This window comes from Ricinus communis, chromosome 2 (assembly GCF_019578655.1).
Source record: "Ricinus communis isolate WT05 ecotype wild-type chromosome 2, ASM1957865v1, whole genome shotgun sequence".
Lineage (NCBI taxonomy): Eukaryota > Viridiplantae > Streptophyta > Magnoliopsida > Malpighiales > Euphorbiaceae > Ricinus > Ricinus communis.
The window spans coordinates 6,349,738-6,375,957 of NC_063257.1; the positions used below are offsets into that span (position 1 = coordinate 6,349,738).

The following is a 26,220-nucleotide window of genomic DNA, read 5'->3' on the forward strand; positions in this document are numbered from 1 at the left end:
GACGTTAAATGTTGAGTCCGATACTCTAACTTGTTTTGATTTTAAATTACTCAACTCAATCTCTTGCAAAATAAATTAAGAGAGAAAAAATTGAAAGATGCAAATTACGATGAGTTTTGATGGGAGGGTAGGATATTTTTCTTCAGTTGTTTTCCTGTTGTACCAATAGAAAGAAAATCCAAATTTTTAATTTTGAAGATGATTCTAGGAAGGAATAGAAAGAGATAAAAGGCTATCTCTTTGAAAAAGAAAAAATAAAATGGCTTTTTCTTTTCTAATTATTGACACGTTTCAAATAACTATATTTAATTTTACCGAAAAAAAAGAAGCATATCAGTATTTTTGATATTATTAAATTAATATGATTTGAGAGAATAGAGGAGAGGAAAAAATTGATAGTTTGGCTTTTAGGAGAGGGTTTGAATTGCTGTTAGATGGATGGAGAGCTTTATTTTTTCTACATTATATTTTGCATGAAAAATAAGAGAGATTGAAATTATAGAGTTATTTTGGATAGTTTCATTTTTATTATATTATATTTCACTTTTGTTTTATTCGCATTATAACAAAAGACTGAGTTGATTCATCTGAAATCGAAATAAATTAACGAAAATACTGTTTATTTTTTCTGTTAAATGAGAGTTTAGTTTACTGATTTTAGAAATTTCAGTGGCTTATTTGAGCCAATAAATAATTTAAGGGCAAATATTATTCCAGCTGTGAACAATTAGGGCAAAAATATGCCGATTCCCTATTTATATTAATTACTTGTGTCTTTAATTAACTTAAGATATCTCCAACAGCAGTTTATTTTTTTCAAATATAATAATTATATGTTAATATAATTGATATACTATATCAGTGGTTTTATTAACTAATATTCTTAATCTTTTTCTACTAACAAAAATCTTAAATAATATCAAATATTAAAATTATTAATATTCATAGAATAAAATGAAATAAAATAAATAACAGAAATATAAAAGATTTTATTGAGGTTAAACAAAAATAAAGAGCATTTTAGTTAATATTTAATTATAAAGGGTAGGAAATTACTAGGAGACTGTGGCAGGTGCTCTGGACTTTGGCCAAGTCTATTTCAGATGTCTTTAATTTTTGTAATAAATACAAAAATAAAATTAAAATCTATTGTCTCCGGCAGCTGTGCAAGCAGGTGTTCAAGCGTATGCGTAGGTAACACCTCATTGCCAAAGTTTACTGGTGTTTCAGAAATAAACCTTAATTAATTGGAAATTTACACGTAAATGGGTGGATATTTACAGGTAGCACGTCAACATTTTATTATTATTATTTTATTTTATTTTGAAGAATGAAGTCAAGCAGACGCAGCAGTGAAAGCTTGAAAACTAAAAAATTATGAACAAATTATATATATCGTTAAAAAGTGCTTATAGTTGTAGTACACAGAACAGTATATACACGCACAGGAAACAAAGGGGAAAAGAAAAGGAAAATTCCTTGAATCTATAGGTACAGATTAATGCTTTAATTTGTCCTGGTTCTTACTTACACTTCTTCTGGTTCTCTTGGCTTGACTCTCTCGGCTTTTACCTAAAGGTGAGAATTCCTTGACGAGATTATGTTTTTCTTTTAATTGCAAATTTGAAGAGTCATTTTACCTAAATGTTAAAGCTTTTATTGAAATTTTTGCTTGATTAGCTGAATACTTTTATTCTTCTTTTTTTGTTTCTTTCATCTTGATGTGCGTTTATTGCTTGTTTGGATTCGGAACGAACAGTAGGAAACGATTGAATTGATAGGATTTTTGTTTGTTTTTTCTTCTTTTAAAGAGTATTTGGTGTTTTGGATTGTTTATTGATCCGATAAAGATTTTTTTCCTTGTTTCTGTGAGGATTAAGAACCAGTACTGGGGTGAGTGGTAAATTGTTTTTGATGCCTATTTGTCTTTTTAATAGAATGAGTTAATTCCGTGAGCACTGAATTTTCTATTTCTCTTAAATTTGATGAAAAGATTCAACTTTTTATGAACATAGAAATCTTCTGATATCTGAATGCATTACATGGAATGATTGGGAAGTCTATGAAATGTGAAACATTTGGGAGAGAGAGAAGGTGGGGTTGAAAGTTATTTATATGGCCCTTGAATTTTCTCTCTCCTTTGCCTTCAGTTCATGGTACTTGTCTACTCAAATGCTGAGTGTCAAGATGTGATAATTCAGAACTTTTAAGAGAAAGCGAAATATCTGTCACAGTTTTGGTGACTATTCCTTACGTGCTTCTGTTCACTCCTTGAAAATCGTCTTGCTTATTTTCCTTTCGATTTAGCTGAAATTGCTGTCACTGATTTTTTTTTTTTTTTTCTTTTTCTGATTCAGCATTCTCCAAGTTCATAGTTGGAATTGCTAACTGGGAGTTTCATAATGGGAGCTATTTTCAGTTTAACTAGTACCAAGTGTAGAACAAACCAATTTAATGAGGTGTCTCTCAATGGCGGCTGCAAGAGGCAAAAGACAACTTCGAGCTTTTGTGATGACAGACCGAGACTGATTCCAAGCCTTCCTGATGAGTTGTCAATCCAGATTCTTGCAAAAATTCCCAGAAGTTACTACTTCAATCTGAGGCTGGTGTCACGAAAGTGGAAGGAAACTATTATGAGCAATGAACTGTTTAAATTAAGAAAAGAACTTGGATTGACAGAAGAGTGGCTATATGTATTGACAAAAGTTGAAGATGAACTTTCATGGCATGCTTTGGAACCTTTGTCAAGAACATGGCAGAGGTTGCCTCAGATGCCCAATGTTTATGCAGAAGAATCTAGGAACAGTTCCTCTGGGCTTTGGTTGTGGAACGTGGTGGGACAGCGCATTAGAATTGCTGAAACAATAAGGACTTGGCTTGGGCAAAAGCAGGCATTGAATCAAATGCCCTTTTGCGGTTGTGCAATTGGTGCTGTTGATGGATGCCTCTATGTGCTTGGTGGCTTTTTTAAAGCTTCAACCATTAGTTGCGTCTGGCGATATGACCCAATCCTAAATAGATGGAGTGAGGTCACTCCCATGTCTACAGGGAGGGCTTATTGCAAGACAAGCATTTTGAACGACAAGCTATATGTTGTTGGAGGTGTTAGTCAGTTAGGAGGGGGACTGATTCCTCTTCAGTCTGCTGAAGTTTTTGACCCTTGCACAGATAAATGGTCTGAAGTTCCAAGTATGCCGTTCTCAAAATCTCATGCCTTTTGGCCAGACATGCTGAAGCCTATTGCCACTGGGATGACTTCATACAGGGGAAGATTATGTGTGCCTCAAAGTTTATACTCGTGGCCCTTCTTTGTTGATGCTGGGGGGGAAATATATGATCCTGAAACCAATTCATGGGCTGAAATGCCAGCTGGCATGGGAGAAGGTTGGCCTGCACGCCAGGCAGGTACAAAGTTGAGTGTTGTGGTAGATGGTGAATTATATTCATTAGATCCCTCTAGTTCTCAAGATAGTGGTAAGATTAAGGTGTATGATCAAAAAGAAGATGCCTGGAAAGTTGTTATAGGAAAAGTTCCTATTTATGATTCTGGAGATTCAGATTCTCCTCATCTTCTTGCTGGTTTTCATGGAAAGATTCATGTTGTCACAAGAGATGCCAATCATAGACTTGTAGTCATGCAGGCTGGTCTTCGTGATAATTTGAATTCCTTAGCACTGAGCTCAACTTCTCATTTTGATGGCTCCTTGCATGAGCATTCTGCCTCATTGGCTGAATCAGAAACAGTTGTCTGGAAGGTCGTTGCCAGTAAGAATATTGAATCTGCCGAACTTGTCAGTTGCCAAGTTCTTGATATATAGCATTATGTTGATTGGCATGCTTTATTATTTATTCAGAGAATTGCTATCTTACAACTTATAAGAGCGATAACATGGTGGTCAGACTCACTATGTGATGTTCAGAAATGTCATCATAACTTTCATAGTCTGTTTAGACCCCCTAATAAGGCAGCCACCTAGATTTACCTAATTAGAGGTAGAAGATCAAGAATATCATCAGCAAGTTCATCAAGTTTCCTTTATTCTTTGTTTGGCCTTCTTGGCATCATTGGATAGAGTTTCTCATTGTAAATTGTGTGTGCTGCTGATTTTCAGATCTGGTGAGTTGGAATGTTGTGCAGTTTAAAGATGAAATTGCGGGCATGTTATTATCCTAATCAGGATAGAGTAAAATGTTTTTTTTTTTAAACTAGAAAGTTATTGTATCAGTCATATAATTGTATGTGAAGGTGCTGTGTAACAAGAATTTATGATAGATCTCTACCAGATCCAAATTATCAAATAAGGGAGACATCTTCTTCTTGATTTGTTGCACAATTTGAGAATCTTCTTTATCCTGTTATTTCTGTAGCTTCTGCTATGCTGCGCCATTACAGGTCTGCATCATTTTGATATCATAACCTATAAGCAAGCAGTTTCTAATTGCTTGATAAAACTAGGCATCATTTATTTATCATGCAATCTAAATGAGATTTTTAAAACTCTCTATTTTCCATATTTATCATAGGGTACTAGATATTTGGCCACATGTGTTAATGCGAATAGGGCGCTATTCTGATTTTACTCTTATGGCAAGTGCATATTCTGGCTGTCCATGTGTAAAACATGCTTTGAGAAAAGGCTGATTTTGTTCCTTTTTTTTGCTGTCTCTGGTAAGAATTGTATGAACGGTATCCTGGATATATACTTGTGTTGCACATGGTAGTATGCGTTTACTTTTAAATTTGGCCAGGGTGGATGCATATTTTCACTATCTGTGAAAGAGACAAGCTTTTCAGAATAAATATATTTTCTTTTTGTTTTATTCAATAATTAGTGCACAAACAGTGTACCAGATGTTTTAGTCATGTTACATATGAACATGTTTTTCGCATTTTGTGCATGAAACATGCTTCAAAATAACTTCAACTTTATCATTTGATTTTGTTTGGTAAGAGCTGCAGACAGTAAATTTTCATCAACTTGTTGAGTTATAGTTGTGTTATGTGAAAATTGCTTAGTTTACAGAATTGTTCGAGGCTCTGCAGCAATGGATTTAATATTTAGAATATCTAACTGCTTAACGTGGATATCACTTGCCCAATATGGGAAAAATTTACCTCATTTTTTCACTTCTTAACAGGGCATGGAAAAATCACTAATGCAGACGAGACGAATGGATAATTGAATAAAGAAAAGAATCAACATGTAAACCAAAGATCATAATCGAAAATCCCTCAATTCTATAATTGGCTTTTCAGGGAAAGTCATCCTGTTGAAAAGCCACTAGTAATCTCTCTGTAATTACAGAATTTGTTATCAGTTGTCCTGAAATCCCGATACTTCCCTATTCTGTTCAGTAATTATCTCAGTTTTTTCAGATCATCTAACCACTAATCACTTAATGGTAGCCCATCGTCTTCTTAGATATCTGAAACATGCTCCTGATCAAGGAGATTTTTTTTAATTTTTTTTTTTATCTGTTTCCTCCTCTCTACATTTAAAGGAATTTAGTGATTCAGATTGGGCTTCATGCCCTGACACCAGGAAATGAATCACAGGCTATTGTGTTTTCCTTGGTAATTCACTTCTCTTGGAAGTCCGAAAAGAAGAAAACCATATCTCGTTCCTCTTCTGAAGTCACTTGTGAAATTCAATGGCGCAAATACTTGTTTCAAATTCCTCATCACGAACTGGCATTACTTTATTGCGACAATCAATCTGCTACATACTCAGCCCAGAATCCAGCTTTTGATGAATGTATAAAGCATATAGAAATTGATTGTGGTTATAGCTCGCCTCCAAGATTATTGCTGGTTTGGTTCATCTTCTCCCCGTGTCTTGTGCCAATCAGCTTGCTGATTGTTTGACGAGGTCCCTTGCAGCTCATACGTTTCATCTATCTAATTCCAAGCTGGGTTGTATGCTCCAGCTCGACGAGGCTAATACGAGTTTATTTATATTTTTAATTTATTTATAATGTGTTTTAATTAAAATTCATAGAAATTATTTATAAATTTAAAATTTAGTAAAATAGACAGAATTTCTAAATGAATCTATATTAGTAAGGTAATATATATTAAAATACTAAAATATTATTTTCAATTTTATAATTTTTATTTTACTTTTTTTTCTTAAAAGACATTTTATTTCTTTTTTTATATCTATTTTTTTCTTTTAAATGAAATAAATTCTTTAATGAACTTTCATCAAACACATTGTTAGTATTTTATTTATGTTGCAACAAATTGCTTACTTGTTTCCTCTTGCTGATGTGGCAGTTTCCTCTTGCTGATGTGGCAATTTAGTTACTAAAACTGAGAGTATTCCTAGTGATGCTCTTTATTTTAAAAAGTATTTTTTATTTAATAAAGAGTATCTTTACTTATAAAGAATATAATTTTTTTCAATTTAATACTTTTTTTATTTTTATTTTATTTTATTCATCAAGTATTAATATTTTAAATATTATTTTTTTTAAAATAGAAAGTAAATTATTTTTAATAAAAAAAATTAAAAGATAATTGATATCAATTAATAAAATATATAAAAACTTATAATGTATTAATTCGAATAAAGATAAAGAGTGAATTTAACTCTTTAAATGTATAGAGCTAAATCTACTATTTATTTTATATTTTAAAAATAAAAGGTGTATTGGAGTGTTATTTTATTGAATAGCTTTTTATAATAAAGAGTAACTTATATAAAGAGTCCTTTGGTAAATCAGTTAGTTTTTCGCATTAATGAAAGCATAAGCTTCATTTGCCGTCTAAACATTTTGTTAGCGACAATACTTGCTTTCTGAGCATGAGCTTTGCATATTCTTCATATTTTTTATAGTCTCTAAGTAGTATACTCAAAGAGTTTGTCCAATTATTTCAAAGTCAGCCCTTTTACCTAGACTGAAAAGATCCCTCACTTGTTACATAGATTCTCTTTTGCAGGGAGGTTTCCTGGTTAATTAGGATTCGCTAGAGCGGAAGATGGTATTAGTTTGCGTCCTTCTTGGAATGATCAAGTTAATGCAAACATGCAGACCACTGCATAATATCAGCACAATATGCAGACGGGCAATCATAACTTTCAGAAATGGACAGCAACGAGATGGTTCTATAAGTAATCTAGTGGTAAATCTTGTGTGCTTCAACTGTTCATAATTTTACATGAATCCTTTTTGTGTTGAAGATGAAGAACAAGGTATAGGTTCAGGAACAGTGTGGGAACGAAGCATCAGGTAAGCATTTAAATCTGGTTGGGACTGATATACCAAGGTTGCATTGTAGTGTTCATCTTGTTCATCATGAATCTCGTGCTTGTTAGTTTATAAATTCTGCAAGGGCAATAACATACCGTTGTAGGTCTCACCAATTGTTTTCTGTTCTTTTTTCAACCTCATTAATTCATATTCTTCTTGAGATTTAATTATCATTCATGGTGCAATTAAGAAGATTTGATTTTGGAAAAGGAACGAATTGGACTAACCCCATGGTACTTGGGCACTTCTTAGATTCTGATCCTTGATTATTTTCCACATATCTTAGTTATGCTCTTCAAGCATGATTGTATTAAGATTATTCTGATTCTCTTTATACCAACGAGCTCTCTTTTTCCTTAATGGTGGGCTCTGATGGAGATTGCAACAGTAAGAAAGCCATCATTTTAATGGTTTATATTTTGTTTCCAATTCATATTCCACCATATAAAAGTAGGAAATATGAAGAGGAATATAGTTATAGAATCAAAGCATTGGACAGAGGGGGACTGAACTACAATACAATCATTAAGGCGGTTTTAGGCTGAGGTAAAATATCATGCAACACAACTAAATTTGCCATATTTGAATTGGTAACGTCTCCATCAGAATTCATAATTATCATTGTGGAAAAAGATTCTTTATGGTAATGGATGCTGGCAACTTGTTTGTACTCCATCTATGATAGATGGGTAGAAAAACAGTAAGACATCTTAAAATGGATTTTGGAACCAACAGAAAGGAGAAAAAGAATCATAAAGCTGGCTCAACTAGTTTTGGAACTGAGGTCTAGTTTGGTTATGAACTGTCATCTGAATGTCATGTAAATACATGATTGTTGTACTGAAAGTTCCTATTTGGATGATTTTGAGCTTCCTTTATTTGTGGTGCTTTGCTAGATGTTTAAAGGGGAACTTCTAATTTGCCTGTCATTGGTTGCAGGTAAACTGTTGATAAGGTTGCAAGCCATGTGTAATGTTAAGAAGAACAAGAGAAAGAAATAATGGTGGGGTTGTGCCCGGGTGACAGTGGCGAATTGATGTTGAAACCTGAAAACAGCCATTTTGGATTGTGAGCTTCCATTTATTGGAACTTCTTCAGTAATTATATAAGGATGTGAATTTTCAGCCACTTTCAAGCTGTGACATTCAACATCAGTTGCATGTTAACGAGCTGCATCCTTACCACTGAGCTAAACCTGCGAAGGCTAAGACAGGTTCTTTCAAGCACTAGCAGAGGGTGAGGTTGTTCGATGGCTGGAGAAAATGGTCTTTGTGTACGTGTGTGTCTGGATCATAGTAAATGCCGGCACTATATGCTAATTACATCTTAAGGGTTCTTCTTGTTTTCTTATTTTGTCTATTTGTTCTGTATGTTTGGTTCTAATTCAGATTCTGCTGGTGCAGACATTCTGTTTGCTGATCAGCTTAATCTAGCGAGTGACACATAAGTCAGGGCGAACCATTGTACAGGCCCTTCAGATTTCGTTATTCTGTGTTGTCATCATCAATGTCAATTATATGTTACCAGTTTGTCTTCAGAGTTACTGAGAATCAGTAAAAAAAATAAAATCAGTATCTATTTCTCTTCATCGGCTGTGGTCCTTGCTATCAAGTAAATCAGATACATTATTATGGTGAAGAGTAATTATGATGTTGGAAGTCTCAATCATACCATACTTCAATCTTTTTCTCAATGTTTTCTTTTCTTTTTTTGACTTCTACTCTTCTTTGTATTTCGCCTCTCCGTTTCTTCTTCCTTTGTTTTTATCCTTCTAACTTCTTTTCTCTGGTCCGCCACAACTTGTGATCACTGTTTGATTTGCCTCCTAATGCAATAACAGTTGATATCCTCATTTTCCTTTAAGAATTTCCCAAATATCTCTTTTAAAATAATAATAATAATAATAATAATAATAATAAATGACTTCCTATGAATGAGAGACTTAAAGGGTAGAAAATTCTCATACAAGAGTTGCAAGAGTAGCAAAAATTTAAATGGCTATCCATAAGCGGAATTATATATATTCGACAGTAATATTCTATATAAAAATAAACTTTACATAATTTTAAATAAAAAATTTATTATTTAAATCTCTATTAAATTATAATTTTTTTAGAGGGCTAATTTGACATTTATTTTCATCAGAAAATAACCATAGTAAGGTAACTATAATTAAACATTATATAACCACATTTAGTTGTTAAATAAAAAAGATTATATTAAGTTCATACCTGCCTGCCTTCTTAAAAAGAAAGAAAAAGAAAAGGTTCAAACCTGCCTGCCACCTTACAAAAGTTATTAAGTAATATAGTTTCCTAATTGATATAAGAAAATCATGCTTTCCATTAAATTGCATGTTTAATAATTTATAAAGCATGAAGAATCATTATAGTTGCGTGGAATCAACTCATACCCTAAAACCATCGTTCTCCATGGTTACATATTTTAACAAACGATACATTTTCTTTTATTTAATTACATATTAAATACTAATTAATTAGTTAAAGGAAAAGGCAGATGGTTCCAATAATTGAGAAACATAAATATTAAGAATTGCTAATAAATCACTTTATAAAAAAAAATTGCTACCAAATCAAATCAAGATTAAATTTTCTTTTTAGAAAATAAGAGAATTTTTAAATTAATAATATTTAAACTCTAATTCAAATGATAAAAGTTTTTTTTTTTCTAATAGATAAAAATTTAGAATTGATTTTATTCTCGCTTTTGTTATTTTTATGATAATATAAAAAAATTTGTATCCACCATTATACTTTCGTAAATAAATAAAAGATTAAACTAAGTTTTATAAAAAAAAAAGTCTTAGTCTTTTCTTAAAAAGGTGTAAAAAATTAAAAAACAAAGTTGAGCATGGAAAATTAAAAAATATACATATATTATATTTTTATCTTTTTATTATCTATATAAGTGAAGAGCATAATATTAATTAAATTTTAAAAAATAATTATTTTTCTTTGCTTACCTTTCTTTCTAAACATAAAAGGAAAATAGGTATTTATTCACCCATTTTATATTCCTTTCTTTTCTTTCCTCCACCCTACTTCTCTTTCAAAAATATTGTTAAAGAAAATTACGAGATAGGATAAAGTAATGCACGCAGGTGAATAAATTGGGGGGCACCGAAATATGTGAAGTTAAAAGAAAAGTGTCATTTTCAAATATCATTGGATATTTCTGTTAGATTCAGGTAAAACTATCACTTTGAAACCTTCTACATTTGGCTACTTTTTCTCTCTCTCTCTCTTTTTCTTTTTCTTTTTCTTTTCTCTTTCTTTCTTTATACATCAAGCAAATTCAATACCTGCCTCTCTTCTTTCCTGGGTTTACTCTCATATTTTTTTCTCATCAAATTTACTCCCACACCCTCTTGCTTGTTGCATCGAGATTAGATAATAGGATCTGGGGATTCAAGAAGAAACTATTTTCAATCATACTTAGTTGATTGTTTCTTTTGTGGATTTCGTGGGAAAGATTGGTCTTTTGTTCCTTGATGCTGTTTGTGTTTGCAACTGATGAATGCTAGTTTTCAGTATTCTCTGCTGAAATTTTTGCCAAAAGAGGATTTGTTGAGAGGGTTCTTGGACCTTTTGGGGACAAATAGCTGTTTCTTGGAGATTAGTATGAAAATTTGAGGTGGGATTTTTGGTGAACTGATTTGTCAATGGCAGGAGAAGATTTAATTGAACTGAAATTCAGGCTGGCAGATGGTACTGATATTGGGCCTAACAAATATACTCCAGCAACTACAGTGGTAACTCTCAAAGAGAAGATAATTGCACAGTGGCCAAAAGGTTTTTTTTTTTTTTTTAAGACCAATTTTATGCATCTTCAATTATTATTTCTGCTCAATCTTTGGGATTACTGTTTCATATTGGTTTTTGATTCATTCCTTCAAGATTTGAATATTCAGTTTTTAATTTATGATTGAGTATTAGTTGGGGTGTTAGGTAGGAAGCTTTGGTTCTAAGTTTTTCTTAATTCTGGCTTGGAGATATTGATTTTATATGCCTTGTCTACCTTGTCCACATGTCAAATTTTTATTGTCTTTTTCAATTCCAATTCAAGTTATTTCACAAGTTTGATGGTGTTTCTCTTATTTGACTTTTCTGATCTCTAAGAAAATAGTTGTGCCCAATTCTTGAAGCCCTTTTGTGGATGAAAATCCTGCAAAAGGGTCTAGATTTAGGTAAATTACATGTTAAAATGGCTTGAACTCTGAAGATGCAGTAAGTATTGTTTTCTTAAACAGTTTGCTTTGGTGCAAAAAGAAGGATTGATTGTCTAGATAAACATTATTGCCGTTATGGTTACTCAGTTGCCTTGTTTATGCTCTTTGTAACTGACAAGAAGATCCCACTCTACTGTTTTGGAATATATAGGGATTTAGAATGAGAATGGTACAATGCTGAACTTATTTGAGTTTCATGGCTACCTCCATGTTAATGGATAGACTGCATTGTTTTCTTCTAATATGCTTGAGCTTTCATTCTGCATTTTATTTTTGTGCTTGTGCATCTGAAAATTTGTTTATATGGTAAATTAGCAATATCATGCATCAACACACTCCAGCACCGAAAATGAAAAAGAAAAGAAGAAAGAAAAATCTAAAGTGCCCCTAATCTTGAAATGCGTACTTTAGTTACTATAAAGTTGTGGTTTGTTATCTGATTGGATTGCATTTTCTAAAGAGTGCGGTGCTTATTTGGCAGATAAAGAAAATGGTCCAAAGACTGTCAATGATTTGAAACTCATAAATGGTGGAAAGATACTGGAAAACAACAGGACACTTGCTGAGTCCAGACTTCCAGTTGGTGAACTTCCAGGAGGTGTCATCACCATGCATGTTGTTCTGCGACCTCCCATGCCAGAGAAAATCAGTGGTAATTCACATATCCATATTGTAATACTGAGATGTACATGTTTGTAACATTTAATGTACTCATGTGATCCACTTGTCTCCTGCAGTTTATATGGGGTAACATTTATTATTACTTTTCATCATTCTTGACTAGTGCAACCATCATATTCCTAATATTTAAGTCTACATGTGCAAAAGTTTCTATGGTTTGCCTTTAATTGGAGTAAATATTCCAGGAATGATAGAGATTCAAGTTTTTGCCCACGGTATCTCTGTCGTTAGCTTATGATGATTCTGGAAAATAATAAGGCTAATTGACCTTGTATATGCCAGATAAAATAGGCTTTCCTTATGTTTCTCGGGTCTTGGACATTATCTTAGTTTATTGTCTCCCTTCCTCCTCATATCCATATGCTATATTGCTTGTCTTGAAAACTGGTTCTTGCTGTACTTGGTCAAATTCATAGCACTGCCAATTTATCCTATTGTCTTCTTTTTATTTATTTATTTTGCTTTTGTGTGTATGGTGTGTGTTCCTTCAAGGGATTGAAATGGAGAATTAAGGATTTAAAGTCTAATATGTTTTCACCATGAGACATGTATCTGATTACTAGACTATTGATCCAGTTTTAAACGCTATTTTAATGGATCAAACAACTGATACTTCTTTTTTTTTAAAAAATAACAGACAAGCTCCGGAAGGATTCTTCAAAGAAGACAGGGTGCTCATGCTCAATCTTGTAGTTATGAGTGACTAAAATCACTGAGGTTTCTCAAGCTGGTGTTGTTTCTTCTCGAAGTATTTGATTAGATGGTAGTTGAGATGCAGTTCAGAAATCAAAACTGTTTCCAAACTGTGTCAAGTGGCCTAAGAAAAGCCTTGACTATATGTTTCAGGAATTCCTAGTTCTGAGTGGCCTCAGAAGATGCTCTAAAACTATGTTTCTTCCACTGGTTTCCTTTAGTAAATTACTCTGTAGTTCCTTCATTAATTGTGAATGCAAAAAGGAATTAAGATCAGTGAGCTAGAAGTTAGTTGATCAAGAGGGTTTCTTCTATCAGCATGAAGTGGAAAAAGGAATAAAAAGTAGAGAAAAAGAAAACAACATATAGAAGAAGTTATTGATTTGGTTTGATTTTTGTTGTAATCAGACTGCTTACAGAACAGTGCAACAAATAATTGTTTCATATGATCAGTAAAGTTTGTAATTTGTCTTCCTATCGCTCTTGCTGTTACTGAAATACTGTTGGTTTAGGTTTGAAATTAATCAAGGAACATATTATTTTCCTTGGTTAGGCGAGCTGAAGGCTGGAGGAAAGGTCTTGAAATTAACAAAACTATCTTCTTTGCCTATTCATTTGTGAATGCAACCTCTCCTCATGAATCTCATTAAGAGCAAAAGTACACCATAATCCCATTGCAGGTGTTAACACTTGCACGCATTAGCCGACCGGAAAAATACCACAATGAGATTCCACATGAAATTTTGGCAAGGGGCGAAGGCAATACACTTTTCTCACTTGTTTCTGTAATTAAACAAAATTGTTTTCTTCATGATTTTGCTTTACTATACAGTATAATGACTTACAACATGGACCAGAAAGGCCACAGTGTTACAGGGATCTATACCTTATGATACTAACAACTGGGAACAACACCCAGCAAATACTGTTTTATTTACACAAAAATACAGCTGCTTCTAAGCTCGTGCCATCCTTGAGAGGCTTGTTACATTTGAAAATTGCAGTTGTAATACCTACGAACTCCATAATTGCTGCTTCCGTTCTACATAATTAATTCATGTGGCAAGGAAAGATGTTAACTCCTTACCCAGTAAAGGGATTTCTGAAAATTTGAAAAATCCAAACGCTGATTGAAGCCTGTCGTAGTGGCTACTAGGAATGGTCCCCAAGCGAGGCTGATGAAGACCGATTTAAGTGTAGGGCCTTCTTGGATGCCCGAACATTCTTGAGAGTCATCATGAGTTTCTGTCTTTCGCCTTCAACCTCTGCAAAGTGAAGGCTTAGCTCGGAGTAGCGCTCATGCATCTCTTTCAGTTCGGTCTCCACAGCTACATACCTTCCCTTAAGTTCTAGCATGTCTTTGATAAGTTCATTGATGTCTCTGAAACTCTTGAATACAGCTGCCTCATCACTGTGTTGTTTTAAGAAAGAACTGGAGAATAAGAAGAATGTTATATTTTAATAGTTGTCTGTTTTTCAGTTAAAATTCTAAATGTACAGGACCATGTCCAAAATTTTGGGACAATTATGCATCAAAGGTTTCACATGTTTGAAAGGATCCTACCTACAATATGTGTGAAGGTATTTAAACAAATGAATTCTAGAACAAATTTACGTCTAGCCAATGCAAGCAGTCAAGGTAACTTATAAAATAGTTTAAGGGTGGACATAAATAACAACTGACCACATATCTATTAGCTTATTAGTGATATGAGAGCAAGTTTGCAGCACATCGAAAGGCAGAAACATGATATATATATATATATATATATATATATATATATATATATATATATATATATATATATAAAGCAAGATCCGGGTTAACTGCATTAGTAAGAACTTTAACAAATCCCACAGACAAGGGGCATAGTCATGTGAAAAGAAGAAAATAAAGAGATGACAAGGCAGATAACAAGCATAGAATATAAAATCAGTGATTATACTGCTTCTTCATATGAGATTGGCAATGGACTAAACGAGGGATACATCCGGGCTAAAAGTGATATCAAGACCATAAAGTTCCTACTAATTCTTGACTAGAGAATTCCAAATAGAGGATTGCATACTTTCAGTTTAAGGGATATAAGATATGTGTTAATGTATGGATTTGTGGCCATACACCTAGGAGAAGTAGGAGAAAGAAGACATGGAGAAATGAAATATGTCTTAATTGGAAAGAGATGCAGAAATGAAATAGGAAAGTTGAAGCAGGTGGAGAAAGAGTCTCTGGGTATGGAATAAGCATCTTATGGAGTATGGCCTAGCTAAGGGGAGTACCGCTCAGAACTCTAGAAGCCAAAGTCCAAGATACTGGTCTACAATCCTCACCAGCATTTGCAAGTCATGCCAAACTAAATTCCATAGACATGGTTGAGCTTCTTTCCTTTTGCCCCCAGTCTATTAAAGCAAGACATATTCTCTTTGAAGGAAAAAGAAATTGCCTAATGAAATCATGAGGGAGAGAGTAGAGAGAGAGAATTTCGTATGCTCCATTGTTGCCAAAAAGATTCATGTTTGGCAGGCATTTTATAGCGGTACTTGATGGAATACCTCTGAAAATGGATGCTTGATATCTTTTTTGCCTGAAGTGCCTCCGCAAGCTCGATTTCTAATGCAAGCACCCTTTCTAGTGCATTGCCACTTCCTGAGAATTCATTAAACAAGGGGAACATGCTTCCTAGTTCTTCATTGGCCTGTAAAAAGCAGAAAAGTAAGTGTATTTGAGAAGGGTGCTAATATGTGTAACAAGGCATGAAGGAGAATTAATTTACCTTCTGTAACTGCATAAATTCACTTTGTAAAGCAGGAAATTTTTTGTCAAAATAATGATCATTTTGCAGCAGAGAATTCTCATTTTTCATCCTCTCCAACTACATTGGACATATAAACAAGTATTAGTTTTTCATTAAACATTATCCTTATATCTGGGGCTATTGGATGTAACGGACATTTCCTTATTATGCCAAACTATATCAAACAGATGAGAGTGATCTATATGCATCTTCTCACTTGCCTCAGAGTCTCAATATCCCTACCTCATTATTCAAGTGGTCCATGCTAGACTTCAAATTTTCAGCTCTAAAGTGATCGTTGATAAGAGCTAATTGCTTCATATCACTGTGCAGAAACCTTTCGTCATTTAGGAGCATGGAACTCTGAACTCCATTCACTCCACTAGATACAAGAGCATCCTGACCATGTAATGCAAATAAATACTTAGAAACAAATCCCTTCAATGTGTTCAATATGACGGTACATGGGGGAAGAAATTTCAATATCTTTTGGTTCTTATCACAAATGTCAGAAAAGCTTTAATAATTAAAAATGATGGACTAATCAGTGATGTTTAAATACAGACGTTAAAATAACTGACAGGCAAGCGGCGGCTAAAAGCAAAGAAGTACAATATGAGAGATTACAAGAGTACCCAGAAAAAGATAATTTAAATCTACAATACATTCATAAAAAATTTCATCATTATAGGCTTTATTTATTAATTACATTTTTGCATTTTATCATCATGAACGATGTACAAGATGAGAGAAAATACAGACTTTCAAGGGCAGTAAAGGCTTGTTTTTAGCTAGTAAACCATGTGATCATGCTGCATGTTAAAGCATAAACATAAGAAAATACAAATTTTCATCATGGATGCAAAATGATATAATAACTGAAGGACCACATTATTTAAGAAATCAGAAGTAGGATACATTTATAATAAGTAATAGTATGCTCCTGCTGCGACAGAAATGAACTTTAAGTTACTGCAAATTTGTTACATCTACCATCAATTTGCAAAATTAATGAAATAACTAGTCAATTTAGAACTTAAAATGTGAAAATTGTAATTACCTGCTCAAGTTGCACAGTGATGAGCGTGCCTGTTTGGTCAGCTTCATTTCTGGGAGCTGGGCAGGTATGGCTGGCTTCTACACAAGTACTTAAACTATCTTCCTCCAAGCATGAAGCATCAGAGATAGGAATTTTCTGGTTCATATTTCCTAAAACCAGCTCACTGAAAGACATGCTATCCACTCTGCAAGATTCACAATTTCCTTTCTCCTTGATGTTCCTGGCTGATTTGGAGTTCTCCAGCAATTCTTTCATCTGAGCAATTTCAACTGCAAGTTTAGACTTTTCCTCATTACATTCTTGTAAAGAAGCTTCAAGTTTCTGTTTTTCTTCCTTGCAACACTCTAGGCTTATTAATGAGCATTCCATTTCAGCCTTCATCAAGTCATAAGCATTCATTCTTTCACGCTTGTCGGAGAGTACTGCTTGTAGCTCAGCCTCCAACTCCAAGATCTTCACTCCCAATTCTTCATTTTTCTTCAGATGACAAGCTTCAGATTTCTTCATATTATCATTCTCATCAATGGCATCTTGCAATTTCCATAACATTTCTTCACTATGCTTTTTGGAGATGGATAGTTGCTGTTTCAGTTCTTGCAGCCTTGTTTCATACTGCTCTTTTATAAATGCAATTCTCAAGGACTCTTGCATGGCAACTGGTGCTTCAGTGTCTTTTTTTTCACGAGCATGGACACACTCAGCCTCAGCCTTGTCTTTAAGCTCCTTCAAATGGATAGACAAATTTCTGAACTCTTCAGTCTTCAGAATCTGATCGGCAAGCCTCTGAGAAAGCTCATTGTACTGTTTCTTCAGAATCATTAATTCATCAAGATATCTTTCCATCGTAGTTATCTGAGCTTGCTCTTCATCCAATTTGGCTTTGAGTACTAGAACTTTGACTTCCAGCTCTTCCTTGGAGAGCACCAAATTATCAATCTCCTCTTCAGAACTCACCAGCAAGTGCTTCAGCCTTTCAACCACTAGAGAATGCTGCCTTTGATCCTCACAATTAAGCCTAACATCTCGAGCCCAATCCTTGTATTCCTCAAGCTCAGCTGTAGTAACTCTGTTTGCCTCAACAAGTAATCTATTTTCAGCAATAGACGCCTCTAACTCGGATCTCATGGAGTTCAGACTTGCCAACAACTTTGCATTCTCTTCAGTATACTCAGCTTCATTAGCAAGACAACGATTTAGCGTTGTTTCTACTTCAATATGCTTTTTCTGAAGTTCATCAAGATACGTATCTGAGGCGCGAAGCTGCAAAACCAGCTCAGCAGCCTTGTTTTCATACTGAGTTTTTGTGAAAATTAGACTGACATCTGTGGCTATTAAAAGTTCATCCATTTTGCATAGCTCGATTTTGAGATCAGGAATGGAAGAACATTCTTCACGGGCAATTTTAAGGCTATCCTCATAGTGAGACAAAAGACTGCAAACTCTTAAATTCTCTGATTCTAGGTCTGACACTGATTTGTTGAGATGGAGTACTAGATACTCCTTCTCATTTAATTTGGAAATTTGATCAGTAACTTTACTTTCTAAACCCTCTCTCAAGCTTCTCTCACCATGCAACTGATTATGCAGAGATTGCAAACTTTCTCTCAGACAGTTCAGCTCTCCTGCAAATTGGGCAGACTCATCCTTTTTATCCCTTGAAGACACTGCCAAAGCTTGGTTTTCATTGCATAGGGATTGCAGATGATCTCTCAAACTGTTTAACTCTGCCGTAAGTTTGGCAGATTCCTCAGATTTTTCCCGTGAACATGTTACCAGAACTTGATTCTCCTCATACAGAGATTGCAAACTCTCTTTCAATTTTTTTAGTTCTGATGCAAGCTTGGTAGCTTCCTCAGTTTTATCTTGTAAAGCTGCCATCAAAACATGATTTTCATCATGCAGAGTTTGCAAGCCTCCCTTCAAACAGTTTAGCTCCAAACCAAGATTGGCAGATTCCTCAGTTTTATCCAGGGAAGATGCCATTAAAGTTTGTTTTTCATCAAGCAACGATTGCAAAGTTTCTTTTAACAGGTTCAGCTCTGATGTAAGTTTGGCAGATTCCTCCATTTTATCCTGTGATAACAAAACCAAAGCTTTTTTATCATCATGCAGAGACTGCAAGCTTTCTTTCAAATTGTTAAGCTCAGATGCAAGTTTCGCACATTCCTCAGTTTTATCCCTTGAGATCACCATCAAAGCTTGGTTTTCATCATTCACAGATTGCAAATTTCCTTTCAAGCTGTTTAGTTCCAATTCGAGCTTAGCAGCTTCTGCAGCTTTATCCTGTGAAGCTACCATCAAAGCTTGGTTTTCATCACGCAGAGATTGCAAGCTACTCTTTAAGCCATCTACCTCTGAAGCAAGCTGAGCAGACTTCTCCATTTTATCATGTGAAGATGCTATCAGAGCCATGTTCTCATCATAGAGAGATTGCAGACTTTCTTTCAAGCTCTTCAGTTCTGATGAAAGCTTGCTTGATTCCTCATTTTTATCCTGTAGATATACTGTTAAAGCTTGATTTTCCTTTGTAAGTTCTGCTGCTGTCCCAGTCTCTAATGCAATGATTTCGTTAGCAAGGTCCCTATTCTTGGAAGTAAGTTCTTGTAGCTCAACTTCTAATTGATCAATACCAGAGAAAAGCTCATTCTGCTGCTGTGCATACTTTTCTTCCAGTTCAGAGCTAACACCGAGTCTGTTAGCAAAAGCCTCAACATCTAACTGAAGCTTCTGCAGTAAAACATTTGATTTATCTAATTTCTCCACCATGTTCCTTATTTCATGTTCAAACTTCCATTTCATTGAAGCAGTATCTGATTCAGCTGCAGTAATGGACAGTTGTGCAACATCTTTTTCATGCATTAAATATTTCTTCTCTTCTACAAGCTGGAGAATCTTATTACATGCATTATGCTGAAGCTCTTCTAATTGCATCAGTAGACCTGGTAAGTCCTTGTTCTGCAAATCCTGACTGCTAGATTCACTAACGAGATGAATTTCAATGATACTTTTGTCATAGGACAGCAGTAAGTTCTGTAATTTATTTTGAAGAGAATTAACAAAATTCTGCAAATTTTCATTTCCAGAAGCCAGCTCAGCAAACTCAATTTTGATAGTTTTCAACTCATCCTGCAAAGAGATGTTTTCATTCTGAAGAATCCCAATTTCTAGGGTTTTCTTCTCCAGTAAGCATGTCAACTCTCCATTCTCTGCAGCATATGCCTCTAACTTTTCCTCATAACCTCTGTATTCAATCACCATAGATTTCCATTCAGCAATTTTCTGCATAAGAAGATGATTTTCATGGCTCATATTTTGTAAATCTGCTCCCAAAGTTTGGTTTTCTAGAGCCATATCATTGCATTTAGCAATGCAAGCAGCCTTGTACTCATTGAGAGAGTGAACCTCATCCATTGCAATCTGCAGCTTTTGTATCAGTAACTGCTTCGAGTTACCCAAAAGCTCTAGCTGTTGTGTAAGTTCATTTACTTTCTCTTTCAGATGTTGTACATCTTCACAAGCACCAACCAAGGTTTCCTGGAGAGCCTTTGAAAGCACATCCAAGTAGATATTCACAAAATGCATTTCACAAACTTCTTCTTCAACCTTCCGGTAGAGCCCTTCCTGTAGGTGTAGCGATCTCTTCAATTCATCTAAATGAATATCTCCACCCAACTGCTGTTTCCTTATCCCAGCGGATTGATTTTCGAACTGCAAGAGTTTCACTGCATATTCCCCTGAATCACATCCTCGAGTGTTTGGTGGTGAAGAATCTACAAAGGCTTGCCTGATGAGGTTCTCGTTACTCTCATACATAGACAAAACCTGGAAAGAAAGCAGTTCCAGGTCCTTCTGTAACTGATCCACAGCGATAGAATAATTCAACCGTGCCCTCTTCAGTGCTGCTTCTGCAGTTAAAGCTCTTCTTTCAAGCTCTTTGTTGAAGGATTCCATATCATGTTTGTCTCCGGCAAGTCTTAATATCTGCTCGTTAAGGCCTTGATGCATGGACTCCATATCAGCCTTAGTTGATGAAATTGCATATAGGCAAGTTGAGTGCTCATTTCTGAGATTTTGCAGCTCTTGAAGTAGCTGCCTCTGATTTTCCTCAAGTTCCTGGACAAGGGCTTCATAGTAACACTCCATCTGGTCCATTTTCTTTGCAAGGCTCTCCCGTTCTGCTTTTGAATCATCCAACTCTCTCAGAAGTTCAAAAATTTTGTTCTTCATTGCATTGGTAGTATCTACAGTGTCAGATTCATGGGAAATCAGGTTAGGTATGTTAAGACAATGAAGCATGCCTTCTGGTTGATATAAGTCCACATCAAACCCAGTCCCTGTTGCAAACTGGCCATTTTTATATGGACTCATTTCTCTAATCTCCTTCAAGCTAGCTCCTTCAGACAAAATCAAGTTGGGACTGGAAACTGTGAGTCCGCTTCCTTGCTTGAGATTCTGCAAGACATCAAGCAATGCCTCTATGTCTGATTGAAAGATTCTAAGGTCTCTTTCATTGTAGCCAAGGCATGCCTTATTTTGAAGCTCTCTTATCTTATCTTCCATGGCCAAAAGCCCCTTTAGCCATCTAAGAGATATTTGATCCTGTTCTGCCCCAAAAGCTTCCCTGTCGATAAAGGAAGGGCATAATTTGGAAATCTTTAACTGTTCAAGATCATCTTTCAACTTTGAGCACTCTGATTTCAGCACAGACACTTCATTTACCAGATCTTCTCCAGAAGCAATCTCAGCAGCAAGTTCCTTAGCAAACTTTTGTGCTTCATGACCTATTTCATCAGCATGATTCTGCAACGAGCTGACCTCCATTTTCAGTTCATGAATAGAGGATTCAGCTGCTTCCAAGCTGCCTCTGAGCCTACTGTTCTCTTCATAAGCAGCTGCCAAGTCATTATCCACAGAGTAGTCTGAACTCCAGCCCTGAACCCAATCGTTGGTTCCCTGCACTGAAAACCGATTATCAGGAGGATCCCCTTTCTCCAGCTGCGGACTTTGACTGGGGGAAATTCCAGCTAAATCACCAGATACAGTACTTCTTAGGCTATCGATTTCATGTGTGCTAGATGTTTCATGCTTCTCGGCATATAAACTTTCTGAGGTATTGGAAGAGCCATCAAATCCAACACCTGAGTCTGCATATTCGTCAGTTGGCACCACCTCTTCCTCGAGCGAAGAAAGATCTTTAGATTTTTCTCTGAATTTAACTCTTGTATGTGCCTAAAGTGAGGAAAAGAATATAGAATGAAAAACACGAGACAGAGAAATTTAAAATCAGTTTGTATTAGTTGGAAAGAAAAGAGCACCAATTGATAAATTCAAATTAGCAAAAATACATGCAGTCTTCCTATTATTCCATCAATTTATAGTTAAAGTGACAAGGCACCCTATTGGATCTTGGAAAGGAACCCATCAAGTACGTTGACAACATATTATGATGTGCAAAAAGACACTCTCACAAACTTCAAATTCAAAATTTCACTTTCATCTTTTGGCTAACATAATTTTTTGATACCATCCACTGACATCTTGCAAGTACAGCATAGAGGGACCTTATTGCCCTTTTCTTTTTTTAAATCTTACACAGCACGTCTGCATAGGAAGAAAGGCATGCATGTTCGAGACTAAAACTTCCATCCTGGTCATGTCTAACAAAGCAAATTGAGAAGAAATCAGTTATCATGCGCGATAAAGAAGGCATTACAAAGAAAACAGATCAAACCTTATGGTCCTTATCTATCTGCTCAGTGATGGTCTCTACCGAAGATGATACCTTGCGACCAGATGATTCATCAGGACTATGTTGGTCAGTTTGTAGGCCCCTTTCTCTAAGTTCTCTCTGCTGCTCAAACTCTCTGAAAGCAATTACCACCCATAAGTGCAGGCTGAAATGGATGAAATATGGCGTTTACATGTTATGAAGTTTTACCTGAAACCAGTTTTAGATGTAAGCAGCTGCACCGTCACCTGTGAATGGATAACAAAATTCAACATCTTATGGGAGTATTATGATAAAAATCTCTCTAATTATGCACATATGTAGAAAACAAGCAACAAGTTAGTGTAAGCCATGAACATGCCCATTAATCTTATTGTAAATGGCTCATTTAGCAGTATTAATAGACTAACTTGCTAAAGACATATGAGGTTCAGAATTTCTCACATGTAAAATTGTGCCAGAATCACATCCATGAAGAGGCAAGGCAATGACAAAAGGTTTCAATGCATCGGCATAATGAGCAAGGTTGATGGTAGCCTCACCAAGTATACTAGATCGTGATGAACCCTGATGCATGTTAAACAGGTTCAGATCAAAGAAGTATATGTCATAAAGGTGCCAAGGGACCATAGAAAAAACTAGTCCACAGAATCAGGAAGTAAGAGATTACCATTGCTATAACAAGCTTATAGAGCTTTTCATCATATTGTTTGGTTTTAATATCTTGGAGAAGTCTGGTAGTCTCATAGATGGGATCTGCCCACTTACAGGTCCCATTTCTCACACTGGCTTTGGTTGTCTTTGATGTTACCTTTCCCGAATCAGCAGGAATAAAAGATATAAAAAGTTTATCCCATCCCACTAGTGGGATCTGCATCGCCAGAGAAAAACGAGTCATTCAGTCATGGTAGAGTCCATAAACTCTTTATGCATACACAAAATACTAGTTCTGTAATCAAGCATGAAACATGCACTTAGGAACTGCTGTCATAATAAGCTTACAAATATCATGCTCATATTAAGATATGCATGCTTCAACATTTCTGTGAAATATCAAAACTAAATGTAGCCTCCCATCCCACACTGGAAAAGGATTGTGATTTAATGTGCTTATGTGAACCTATATGAATTTCTACTAATACCTAGGAACTGACTTTGGCCCAACCTCACCTCCGGTTGTTGGGCCAATAATTTATAGATTCTAGCCTATTAGGTTATGATCAGTCTCTGATAGACTATTGGCCTATGGCCTGACGAGTACGAGCAGCTTGTTAAACCTAATAGGGGGGTAATTCTCTCCCTAGGGACTAGGAAATTCAAACTGGAAACCTAATGATGTAGATTTCAAGCTTTTACCACTGGGATATCCTTGCAGGAACCTAGCTTGTTAAACCTTTCCAGTGAATTTTGTCTATAGAGTTAAATTATGAGTACAAAAAAATGAGGGGTCATTCTCTCTTTAGGGACTTGGGTATTCAAACTTGAAACCTACTGATATAGATTTCAAGCTTTTACCAATGGGGTATCCTTGCAGGAACCTAACTGGTTAAACTCTTCTACGAACTTTTTTCACACCAAAATGAATCTTGATTCTGATGAAGCTCTTTAAGAAAATTATATAAAACCAAAAATACAGTACCAGTACATCAATAGACACAATAGTTATCAGCCACATACAGATGTTAACACTGAGGAGAGCACACTTACATGTGTAGCATGAAACTGTAGCCGGAAGACAACCTTTACTTTTGTTTTCTCAAGCTTCCATTTAGTGATCCTCGACATGACTGGAACATTAATCTATCATCAGCTGCATAACAGTTCAGAACCAATAAGATAGTTAGATTCACCAGGCAAAGAAAGTAGAATTGATGCTTTTGTTCAAATGAAATTCTCTTTGGAAGCAGCAACCAACAAGCTGGATAGCCATCATGGAGAATTGTGAATTGTGATGATTTCCCGAGACTTCAGCAAGCAGGTTATCAAGAAATTTTATGTAGATAAATAAAAAAAGTAAACAATGAAGGAAACAAAGAACTTGAGGCAAACTTCAACTAAGACAGCCCGGCACCTAAAAGTATCAGGTGTAACTACTGAAAAATGGACAGCCAAAAGTACATTTAGAAAACATAATTGCAGTACTAAAAAATACAAAACCGATCACAGAACCATGGCAGCATAAGAACCAGTAAACTACAGCTAAGTCATAACAAACACATTTAATTGCAACCACGCCAGTACTAACTAACGTATTAAGTTAATTCAGCAGCAAATGAACATTGCATGAAAACAAATAACCATTAATAACAAATTCAAATAGTAAAGTGTCATCTCTGGTATCTTATAAATCTCTTTCCTCAATTATAACACAATCAGGATAAAAAACTAACTCAAATGCAGATACAAAATCCTTGACCCAGACACTATCACTGATCCCAAGGAAAACCAGAAAGCACTAAACAAGACAAGATCCAACTACTTGCAACAACTCCATGCCTTTTGTCCATTTCCTCAGAAACCAAACAGAAGGTAAAACAAATGCAAGTCAAAATTGCAGCTAAAGAGAACAAAAGTAACAAATTTTAAGCTAATTGTAGATCATACCTGCTTCAATGAGGCATAAACATTCTTAAATTGTCAACCCCAAAAAAGATATATCAAAATGCCAACTAGAGAAGACACACCACGATCCAAACCCTACAAGAATACAGTGATTTTCAAAATCTCAACCTCATAAAACGACAAACAAGCACCAAAAACGCACCCGCTACTACTCCACAGTAAAAGACTTAAAGAGGGTCAAAAAAAGACTGACACAAAAGAACAAAGAGTAAAAAAGAATCCAAAAAACCAAAATGTCTAGCTAAATGTAGAAAAATATGCACCCTTGAAAGTCTACTTCAAGAAAGCTTCAAAATAATAAAATAAAATAAAATTTCTTAAGAAACAAAACAAAACAAAAATAATAATACAAAGAAAAGGCAAAAGAAACAGTACTGCATTTACCAGTATTAGAACTTTAACTAAAGAAATGCAGAACCCAGAAAATGTAGTGAAGTAAAACAAAGAGATTTAAGCAAATACTTGAGATTTAGATCATGGGTAGTTTAAATTAAGAAACTTTATTCAAAGATTTGACATAAAAACTTAAACTTTAGTATTAGTGTTTGAATAAAATGAGGGGTTAGTTAGGTACCAATCGACGGATCTGCCGGGTGCTTAATGTGGAAGCGAGAATAGGGAATCTTTACAGAGAAGGTTCTCTTTCTTTGTCTTAGCTTCAGACAGAGAGAGGGAGAGAGAAAGAGAGAGAAGGAGATTTCCAAGGAACTGTGTTGTGTTTTTTATTTTATTAATTTGGGTTGTTGGGATTTTCGGAAAAGAGTGAATTTTTGGTTGATAAAAAGAGATTATAAGAGAAGAAATGGGATTTAATTAATTAATAAGGTGAGATGGAGGTGAAATTGAAGGTGAAATATCTACTATCAGTCGTAAAGGATTTTTTTTAGTAAAGATGGAGAAGGAATGATAAATAATATGGTATTAAAGAAAAGAGACATCCCGCCAAAGCATGGAAAACTGTTGTTGTCAGCTTGACATTGTTGATTAATTATTATATAAATATATTTGATCATGATGACATGTGCCTAATGTGTAAATTACTATTATAACCCAGAGCTGCGCCCTGTATGGGAAAGACATTAAGATGTATTAATAAAGTTTTGGTTTAAAAGATACGTATAATTAAACCGTAAACTGT

General features: G+C 34.9%; 3 protein-coding genes and 1 long non-coding RNA gene across 8 annotated transcripts; 3 read left to right on the forward strand and 1 right to left on the reverse strand.

Annotated features, from left to right (window-relative positions):
- Window positions 1-1,152: 1,152 nt before the first annotated feature.
- On the forward strand, window positions 1,153-4,334 carry LOC8263017 (F-box/kelch-repeat protein At1g22040). 2 transcript variants are annotated; one of them, XM_048371227.1, is made up of 2 exons: window positions 1,153-1,194; window positions 2,358-4,334. In XM_048371227.1, the coding sequence occupies exon 2, from the start codon at window positions 2,403-2,405 to the stop codon at window positions 3,816-3,818; it is 1,416 nt and encodes a 471-aa protein (XP_048227184.1). In that variant the 5' UTR covers window positions 1,153-1,194; window positions 2,358-2,402; the 3' UTR covers window positions 3,819-4,334. The 2 variants fall into 2 exon arrangements, with proteins under 2 accessions (XP_048227184.1, XP_002513866.2); XM_002513820.4 differs by lacking the exon at window positions 1,153-1,194 and adding an exon at window positions 1,208-1,578.
- A 2,393-nt stretch (window positions 4,335-6,727) lies between these two features.
- Window positions 6,728-8,842, forward strand: LOC125369223. Its single transcript, XR_007214864.1, has 2 exons — window positions 6,728-7,233; window positions 8,194-8,842. It is a non-coding gene; the product is annotated as an uncharacterized LOC125369223 (long non-coding RNA).
- A 1,581-nt stretch (window positions 8,843-10,423) lies between these two features.
- LOC8263015 (membrane-anchored ubiquitin-fold protein 3) lies at window positions 10,424-13,352 on the forward strand. Its single transcript, XM_002513818.4, has 3 exons — window positions 10,424-11,066; window positions 11,985-12,155; window positions 12,822-13,352. The coding sequence occupies exons 1-3, from the start codon at window positions 10,937-10,939 to the stop codon at window positions 12,875-12,877; spliced, it is 357 nt and encodes a 118-aa protein (XP_002513864.1). The 5' UTR covers window positions 10,424-10,936; the 3' UTR covers window positions 12,878-13,352.
- A 266-nt stretch (window positions 13,353-13,618) lies between these two features.
- LOC8263014 (putative leucine-rich repeat-containing protein DDB_G0290503) lies at window positions 13,619-25,978 on the reverse strand. 4 transcript variants are annotated; one of them, XM_015716015.3, is made up of 12 exons: window positions 25,657-25,978; window positions 25,065-25,157; window positions 24,168-24,270; window positions 23,131-23,331; window positions 22,905-23,027; window positions 22,671-22,708; window positions 22,464-22,596; window positions 16,733-21,961; window positions 15,916-16,071; window positions 15,652-15,750; window positions 15,431-15,573; window positions 13,619-14,288 (listed from the first exon to the last, which is right to left on the reverse strand). In XM_015716015.3, the coding sequence occupies exons 3-12, from the start codon at window positions 24,243-24,245 to the stop codon at window positions 14,030-14,032; spliced, it is 6,459 nt and encodes a 2,152-aa protein (XP_015571501.2). In that variant the 5' UTR covers window positions 24,246-24,270; window positions 25,065-25,157; window positions 25,657-25,978; the 3' UTR covers window positions 13,619-14,029. The 4 variants fall into 4 exon arrangements, with proteins under 4 accessions (XP_015571501.2, XP_015571500.2, XP_025012190.2 ...); XM_015716014.3 differs by having other exon boundaries at window positions 13,619-14,309; window positions 25,657-25,976; XM_025156422.2 differs by lacking the exon at window positions 25,657-25,978 and adding an exon at window positions 25,467-25,582 and having other exon boundaries at window positions 13,619-14,309.
- Window positions 25,979-26,220: the final 242 nt, after the last annotated feature.

What these genes read in the sequence shown, in the direction of transcription:
- LOC8263017 (XM_048371227.1), top strand. Translation starts at nt 2,403, where the DNA reads ATGGGAGCTATTTTCAGTTTAACTAGTACCAAGTGTAGAACAAACCAA.
- LOC8263015 (XM_002513818.4), top strand. Translation starts at nt 10,937, where the DNA reads ATGGCAGGAGAAGATTTAATTGAACTGAAATTCAGGCTGGCAGATGGT. An exon ending in AATTGCACAGTGGCCAAAAG is followed by an intron (nt 11,067 to 11,984) that starts GTTTTTTTTTTT and finishes CTTATTTGGCAG; the next exon opens with ATAAAGAAAATGGTCCAAAG. An exon ending in CATGCCAGAGAAAATCAGTG is followed by an intron (nt 12,156 to 12,821) that starts GTAATTCACATA and finishes AAAAAATAACAG; the next exon opens with ACAAGCTCCGGAAGGATTCT.
- LOC8263014 (XM_025156423.2), bottom strand. Translation starts at nt 24,245, where the DNA reads ATGTCGAGGATCACTAAATGGAAGCTTGAGAAAACAAAAGTAAAGGTT. An exon ending in ATTCTGGCACAATTTTACAT is followed by an intron (nt 22,709 to 22,904) that starts GTGAGAAATTCT and finishes ATCCATTCACAG; the next exon opens with GTGACGGTGCAGCTGCTTAC. An exon ending in TCACTGTGCAACTTGAGCAG is followed by an intron (nt 16,072 to 16,732) that starts GTAATTACAATT and finishes TTACATGGTCAG; the next exon opens with GATGCTCTTGTATCTAGTGG.